At 40.8% G+C, this 8,798-nt stretch overlaps 1 protein-coding gene across 1 annotated transcript; it reads left to right on the top strand.

Moving 5' to 3' along the window:
• Positions 1 to 5,466: 5,466 nt before the first annotated feature.
• On the top strand, positions 5,467 to 7,041 carry LOC131438168 (uncharacterized). Its single transcript, XM_058608004.1, has 2 exons — positions 5,467 to 6,077; positions 6,151 to 7,041. The coding sequence occupies exons 1-2, from the start codon at positions 5,619 to 5,621 to the stop codon at positions 6,547 to 6,549; spliced, it is 858 nt and encodes a 285-aa protein (XP_058463987.1). The 5' UTR covers positions 5,467 to 5,618; the 3' UTR covers positions 6,550 to 7,041.
• The last annotated feature ends 1,757 nt before the right edge of the window (positions 7,042 to 8,798 follow it).

Here is an 8,798-nt window from a genome sequence, read left to right as displayed (position 1 = left end):
TCACTTTAGATGGTGCTTTTTTTTAATATATAGTCAATGTTTATTATACCTCGAGTATCTGAAAACTGGCGCCATGATTGTTCCAGCTACCTATTACATTTTCGGACGACTTTCTCCGTATGAATGCTAATATGACTCCGGAGAAAATGGTGGATCCAAGTTTCGTTCACTGTTTCATACAAACGAAAGAAATCCTTTTTATTGCGACCTAAGATTGTCAAACAGCTCTCTGGATCGTTAATGCGTTGTTGCTTTCGTTCGATTGGAAAAAACCTTTTATATACCCAGATTTTCGCGTAAGATCATGAAAGCGCTTTCACTTGCTTGATCTTTTCTGACGATAGCATCATTTGGTACCGTTTGGAATCAGAATACCCACAAATCTTTATTTTCAATGGATCCGAATGCGGGTAACACCTCTCAAACCGTTGCTTTATCAGCATACAGAACTCGTTATTTCCATTTTTTCATAAGTGAACAAGTAACGCCACGGTGAGATCAAGGTGAAAATTTGACATCTGAAGGTTGGTTCTTTCGAAAAATGAAATAAGTTTGACATTTGGGTCAGTCTTGGTACTTTTTGAGCAATGTGTTATGCACATCAGCGACTGGACTGTTTATGGATTTGTTTAATGTGCCGTTCGCTTCGCACGAGACTTCGCAGGATGACATGCGCGAATTCGGCACCTTTCATCATCAGCCCCAACGAACTGAACGGTCAGAGTAACTAAAATTCTCAAAGAATTAATTTCGAAAATTCGCACACACAAATAAGTTTATACGGAACAAGACAAGGCCACTACCCTAATACTCAAAACAAATATTGGCAGTGATCTCTAGGGGAGTCCTATGTCAACAGTTCGAATAACCCCACAGTAGTTTCATGGCGTATTTAATAATTAAATGTGCAAAATACCGAAAACGCTTTAAACTTCGAATTTACACGTTTCATGCAAATTAATAACGAAACAAAATATTGTTAAAAATCGAAAAACTACCCACCTGGGCTTAACATGTTTCACCAGCCCTGCTCCATTATACAAAACATCCAACTGTTCTTTGCGTTCAAGAATTTTTCCTGGAATATCAAAGAAATGCTATGTGTTTCCAGTTCATAAAACGAGCTTAATCCACCTAGCAGTGAGATGATACCTTTTTTTTATCAATCCGCATGTGTTTTTTGCATTAATAATCTTTGGTGTTTTAGTTCTCAGGGCATTATTTTATTGACCGTCATTTCAAGCGGCAAATTGAGATTTTAATCACTCATTACCCTGTAATATTGAGTCTAAAATTGTGACAGTTGATTGAACATTCCATGAAATGTCGACGTAAGTTTCACTTCAGAGTTTACAGTTATTTAGGGTACTTCCAGAGCCGGTATTCAGGAACCAGCATAACCCAAACCAATTCGTATGGCCAAAAACGAATAAATTGCAATAGTTTTGAGTCCAACTTTCAAGTTTTTTGGAATTGTCACCTTCTACATCGGTTCGAATTTTGAAATTTGATCACTCTGTAATTCTAGAATCGGAAGTCAGAATCGGATAAAATTGACCAATTTTGTATGGGACCGTAAGTCCTTTAATTTGAATTTTCGTTTTTGAAATTCGAGTTGGCATTTCTTGAGAAAACGAGTGAGCTTTGAGAAACGATTCGGACTGGAACCAGAATTCGAAAATCGATGTAGCCGAAGTCAGTTAAATTCACCTAAGGAGCTGTACAGTTTACATTTGAATCAAAATGTTTGAAAATCAGTGCAGACATCTTTGAGAAATCGTAGTACCTTCTGAATCAAAAATTGAAAAACACTAAAACTGAAATAAGTTCATTTGGTTATGAATTATCCAAATCTGCAAACCCGATAACCTGATTAATTTACGTGGAATAGACATTTCTATACTAACCACCCTGAATCTTCTAAACCGGAAGTCAGATCTGAGTAAAAAGCGAGATGTTTTATAGGATCTTAAGGCCTTCAATTTGAATCTTAGATGGTTCTTAGATTTAATTTGAATCTTAGATCGATTCAGCCATCTACGATAAAAATTAGTTATATTATTTTAAATGGATCCAAATGAAATTCAGGATGCTTGTTTGGGAGTATACGGCTTCTCAGATGAATCAGAATTTGTAGAAAACGGTCGAGTCACCTCCGAGAATATTGAGCGAAATTATTTGTCACACACACATTTGCTGATCTCGACGAACTGATTCGAATGGTATATGGGTGTTATGTTCTTCCAGCATTTATTGCTGTAAGTAGTTTAAATAAATTTAATCATGGCATTGTTCTCAACTCGAAAATGCTGCCATCATCTGGTTTATATATATCATATTCGAACGTTTATTATTGTTATTGTTGCCAAAAACGAACCGTGCTAAAATCGGTTCGAGGCAAATTGCCATGAAAAAAGATGCTATACACAGTCTTTTTGTTACTTAGAAATAATTGTATGTAACAGTATAAAGAATCGTGTTTCACTTTGCTCAGAAAAATCGCTTTATCACTAAGTGCGTGAAACTCCTACTACTGGAATATGTCCTACCCAAAAATATCGATATCTCCGTTAAAAATGGACGGATTTTAACAATCTATGGCTTGTTGGATAGCTATCACCGTGCGGAATCTAAGTCTAAAAACACATTCTGGTTTCAAGGTCAATTGTGACAGATATTGTCAAAAAACTGAAAATTTTGACATAAAATTTCATATAACTCAAAAAGTAAACATCCGATCTCAAAACCATTCAATAGCGTTCTGGGTGACGGGGAGACCTTTCATTTGCGACTAGTTTGATCAAAATCGGTCCAGCCATCTCTGAGATCTCGACCTCTTAGTTGACAACACACATACGGACACACACACATACACACACACACACACAGACATTTGCTCAGTTCGTTGAGCTGAATCGATTGGTATATGTCACTCGGCCCTCCGGGCCTCGGAAAATTTTTCGAAAGTTTGAGCGAATTCTATACCTATTTTTTATACTTATAAAAAAAGGTAAAAAGGGGAACAAGTGTATTATATCGAAGTACTGTGAAATAGCTGCTTTTTGGCTGTATCAAAGTTGTTTAAAATGATAGTTCTGGATTTTATAACTCATAGTCAGTAATGCCACTTTGCCTTGAGGTGAAATCCGTAGATTTGTTTTCAAGTGCACTTATACTCTTACATTTACATAAACTGAACAGCTTTAAGCTCCAATCTACAAAGGCAGGCTTCCAACAATGACTGATCGGTGGCTTATAGATGCATTATTACTATTCTAATCGGACAAGCAAAAAAAATGGAGATGATATAACAATATTTGATTATTTTCCATTGATATATAGAGATATAATGCTAGATCTAGAGGTTTCTGGTAAAATAATGCTAAATCCGTAGATTTCATATGATTAATCCGTAGATCCGTAGAAATGACAGAAATCCGTAGATCTACGCATGAATCCGTAGGGTTGGCATCGCTGTTGCCAAAGAAGACGGACCAGCTTCAGATATACGTGATATGATTTCGGCTGCCACAAGGCTGCCCAGCAGGATGTGAAACATTTTTGTAAAAGACATATGCTTGAAGCAATAATTGTTTCATTGAAATTTATTTTTGCATTGCCATTTGAAATCGGTCCTATTTTATCATGTTCATCAAGCTGTTGCTTTTAATATCATCGTTTTTGGAGTTTCATAAAAGTTTTGCCTCGTAAATTTATTTTCGAAAGCGAACAGTAAAATGATAACATAATGCGATATCAATTGAAAAATTGTTCTGCTGAAATCATACTAATCTGATGTTTCTATCTTAATCAGATTTCGATTTGTTCTCATTTTAATGTTTGACTTTACTCCGGTATCGCCTCACGGCGATTTAATGTTGAATAATTCACCTTCTTAAAACTTTCATTCGTTAACCTTTGCATACGCTAAAGGAAAAACATTTTCATTGGGAACTTCATAAATGCAGTCTATTTGTCCATAGTTGGTTGGACGCAATGTGACGTTTCGAAGCGGTAGCTCCGATCCTACTAAGAAACGATAATAGCAGTAGCATAGTTTTACTATCGTCAAAACATAGTTAGCGAACCAGCCTTCTGGAAATCGACTACCCATGCAAATTTTCCACAGTCCATTCCCCCAGCCGGTCGAACTCTCTTTCCGGTGATTGATCGCATCAAACAGCCCGTCGCGATCCGTCGTTCGATTCTTCTGTAGGCAGAAAGTGAAAGATAATCCCTTTACTAGTCTGGCAGACTGTCCGAATGGCATTTAAAAAATTAACACTTTCCATTATGCTAACGACCGGCCCACTGAAGATGTAATTTCATACGTTATTTAATGGGCGATCCTTTTCAGGATTTTTTTTTTCGTCTGTCGACTGTTCTGCTAGCTAGCGTGACGAGGTGTTCATTGCCGAATGGGGCGTGAAAAGTGTTTTCCACCAATGTCGCCGGTTCCGAATCGGACCCCGACACACGCCGCTCGGACCCTGCTGCATTTAGACTGGAAAATCGCTAACTCGGTGCGTTGTTATGTAGCTGGTGGCTGTTCGGCTGGAAAAAATAACATTCGAATCATTTTCAATATTTGTTAAAAGGAAAGAAAGTCGCTTGGTCGGTAGATTGAGGGATGTATTTTGTACGAAAGGGCGATTGGATTTGAAGAATTTGGTTCAGCTCAGGTGTAAGCTACTTGCGTTGATCGACCGCACACTTTTCACGCTTTGATTGATTTCGGTTTGCCACTGTTTCCACCGTGCCAATGGCTAACTGAATTGTATTTTTCTGCTATTGAGTGGCCGGGAAAAATGCAAAGCGCACCGACCGCGCCAGGATAGTTGGGTGGTTGGTGTTGGTGGTACGGAATCGTGAGATTGATGAACGAATTGGTATTTCTTAGCACGCGATCGTTGGATCCTCGCAGGTTGAGAAAGAGAAAAAGGAAAAGCGTGTGCTGTGTGTAAACATGCCTTTCGTCTGAAAGCGGAGCTCCGAGGGTAATAGAATAGAACGGAATTAATGTACGTGAATGAATGCTTGTCTCGCTCTCACTTGAAGACCTGCTTTTCCTTTGGGTGGGTTGCATTCCACTGCCACTGCCGCCAATACCGACCACCGACCGAGAAACTGGTAGTATTGGTAGTTCGCTGACTGATAGCGACGATAGTTGTTAATGTTGATGCAAGTTGCAGTGGAAGATGCACCCGCAAGTCTCGCGTGTGTTCAACGGCCAATGATGCGGCGATTAACGTGTGTGTGTGTGTGGGTATTTGAACGTACTGCGGCTCGATTTTCTAGTGCACATACTTTATGCTGACGATCTCCCGCTAACTGCAGGAGTAGACCCATTCAAGGTGGGGAGACGGAAAACTCAGCTCGGACGCAGGCAGGAAAAATGAAAATTCAGCGTCAGGCCCCGGTTGGTGGTATATATTGGTGGATCCGACCGGAGATAGGCACAGTTTGGTTTCATTCGTCCACAGTTCTAGAACTATCATAAGCAGAGAGTGAGAGGTTCCGTGAAGCGGTTCAACTTTGTGATCTGTTTTCCTCGCAAAACAGATTTACTTAAGCGTACAGATTAGTGATAAGTGGAAACACACATAGTCCAGAACAAAATGAAGATGTTCAAGTGCCTACTGGTGATATGCTGCCTGGCTTCAGTGTCCTTTGCTCACAGTGCATCCGCAACGCAATCGATGAATTCAAACACGATTGACGACAGTCACGACCCACAGCAGCAGCAGCAGCAAACGCCCCGTTCCGGTTCGTATTTGGGCGAGATTAAGTACCTGTACAAAACGTACAGCGACTGTGCGAACGCTGATGTCTCCACCTGCCTGAAGATGAAACTGTACACCATCCTGGATCGAGTGGCACGATCGCTTAAGGATTTCAAGATCTCAGAAGGCGTCAAGTTTGTTCGCGATCAGGAAGTTCCTATCGACAGCACTCCAGTCAAAACGGAAGCTCAGCTCGAACTGGAATTGCCCCGTTCAATGAACGAAAAGGAACGTTCCCTGAACTCGATGCTGTTCGATAAGGTCCTTTCGTTCTTCCAAACCCACACCTTGCAGGTAAGCAGTACACTCTGTTAATTACGCTCATGAGCTCGTGGACTGAATTGCCACTTCACATTCTATTTGACAGGTCAAGTTCCCATCCAGCGAAGACATCAAACGCTCCATGGATGAAATCCGTGCCGGAGGCGGTGGTCTCGGTGGTGGCGGCTACGGAGGTGGTTTCGGTGGTGGCAACAAGGACAAGAAAAATGGACACTGGATCATGATCCCACTCCTGCTCGGAAGCACCTTGGTCCCACTTGCCTTCGGTGCCCTAGCTTTGCTGGCCGGTAAAGCTTTGATCGTATCCAAGCTTGCTCTCGCTCTCGCCTCCATCATCGGCATCAAGAAGCTGATCTCCAACACCGGTGGCCATCACGAGTCCGCCCATGAAGTCGTTGTCTCCGGTGGACATGGTGGAAGCTGGGGTCGTATCGGATCCGCCCAACCTCTGGCCTACAACGGCTACGGACACTACGCCCAGTAAGATCGTCTAGATTAAGGCGGAACGAGTAAACGAAGGAGAGAAAAGCAACACGCTAAGCCAAAGCTTGTGAAGAAAGCTCACAAATACACATCTCGACTCGTCTACATCAACATACATACAAACAAACAAACAAACAAATACACCCACACAAACACATCAACACAGACAGACAGACACAAGCATACACAGATAGATCGAGTATTTCAGCAACAAGATGACTGTTGATCGGAAAAAGGAAAATTCAAGATTTTTGTTTGTTTTTGCGTTACCTCACCTATTTCTCTCTCTCTACTTCTGTTCTATGATCAACCAAAATGTGAAGGAATGAAACTGTTCCAGCTCCTGGTTTTTGAAACAAAACAACCTTAGCATTTTTTAAAAATAGTTTTTAAAAACTTGCTAACATATTTATTTAACTTAATTGTAATTTTATTTATTACACTCGAAGAACTGATTATTTATTTAATTAAGTCTCTTAAGATTCATTTGTAAAAAGCCGAATAAATTAAAATGATGAAATGGAAAAATGAAAATTATCTCTCCTGTGCACAGGTTATTTTCTAATCCGAACATACCACCTAATCCCAGTCATCAACCAACGAACTAAGAATCAGTCCACTTGTTTTGCTTCCGCACCGTAAACCCCGTTGGACTCAATCCAGCCAGCAAATCAGGTTATTTTAGTTCAACCCACATCTAACTGGGAGAAAACAGAGCTTGCAGTGACCCCCCCCCCCCTGTGTCCCACAAAACAGATGCATTTTTCTAGATTGTTTTTTTTTCTCCATCCAAGCGAGAAAAACTAGTTCCTTTACCGTCCGAACGCCGGAAAAACAGGAAAGCCACACTCGACGCTCGAAGTTTTCACTATCGAAACACGCTTTCTTGCCAGTGATGGCCGTGTGGCGTCGTCCGTCATGAGTGCATCTGGTTTAACAAGTGGCTTGGCATGCCAGGATGGTCAATTGTGCGGTCCAGTAATTTCGCACTAAACGGCTTAGCTTGTATGGGAAAGTTTTACTGATGCACTTCCGAGCATTTTCACTTTGGTTCTGCAGCCTATAAGCCTGTGTCTCTGGTGGAGTTAGAAATGGAAATTGTTACGGATGAGTAGCTTGTAGCAATCGAGGAGTAGCGCAAACGATGCCAATTATGAATTTCACACCGGACCGGTTGCGGGTGGGCGGTAACACGGCAGACAAAATGATTAGCTTGTTCCCCGATGAAGAAAATGCGGAGAAAATCCTATCGAAGAATGTGTGGTCACCGCGTGTGACGAGTAATGAGTAGCTTTTCACTGTTTGCTTGTACAACTTTAGATTAAGGCTGTCGATAGTGAAGCAGCTTATTGAAATTATCAGGTTCTGTAATGTGATCATTATCGACTTAATCGAATAGTTGGATCACTCATTGGTTATCAATCATCGGATCTAACAGTATCATGAAGAATTGCCTAAGAGAAACGAACAAAAAAAATTTTTAATGTGTAATTCAATAAGTTTAAAAAATCCCCGAATGGTTGTTCTGCATTAACTTTATTAAAACTTCAAAGTTACAGCAGTAGGTGATTAAATTTCTCCAGTTCGAAGAAATCTCGAACATTCCTTTTTATGAAGTCCATCAACGCCCGCACAGTAGAAACGAACACGGAATCGGCGCATTTCTTCCGTTATGCCAGCATTTGCTGGGTGTCCTTAATTGCCCCGTCTTGATCGCAAAAGCTGCTTCGAGATGGTCCAGCATTTTTCGATCGGTCGAAATTTCGGAAAATTCATTAGCTTGGGGAACATCAAATCTATCTTTGATGGCAGCAAATCACTCTAGAACCACATTGGAGTAGTGGCAGTTAACCAAATCGGTCCAAAAGATGACTTCGCTTCTCTACTTGCAAATGAACGGCAATACACGCGTTTTACGGTTATTTTTCGCTTGGAATGTCTTTGTCGAGTATGTGACGGATTCGTTTTCAAGCAACAACAGCAAATGGCCTTCTTTGCAAAATTGTCGACAAACAATGATCTGAATCTTTCCTGGTCATCTCCACGTCCAGTCGGGATGTAAAACTTTTGACAGGGAAGCTTCTTAGAATAGAGTTTGACGTATGTTTCGTCGTCGATCAAAGTACAGCAGGGTCAAAACACGGTCAACCTTGTTCGCTTTTGGTCACGAAAATCTGCTTCATGTACCGGTTTGGATGTTTACAGGTTTTGTACGACTTGCATCTTTCCCTTACAAGGATGTTCTGCACC

Source organism: Malaya genurostris, chromosome 1 (genome assembly GCF_030247185.1).
Source record: "Malaya genurostris strain Urasoe2022 chromosome 1, Malgen_1.1, whole genome shotgun sequence".
Taxonomy (NCBI): Eukaryota; Metazoa; Arthropoda; class Insecta; order Diptera; family Culicidae; genus Malaya; species Malaya genurostris.
Note: the sequence above shows the minus strand (reverse complement) of the source record. Positions and strands in the feature narration are given on the sequence as shown.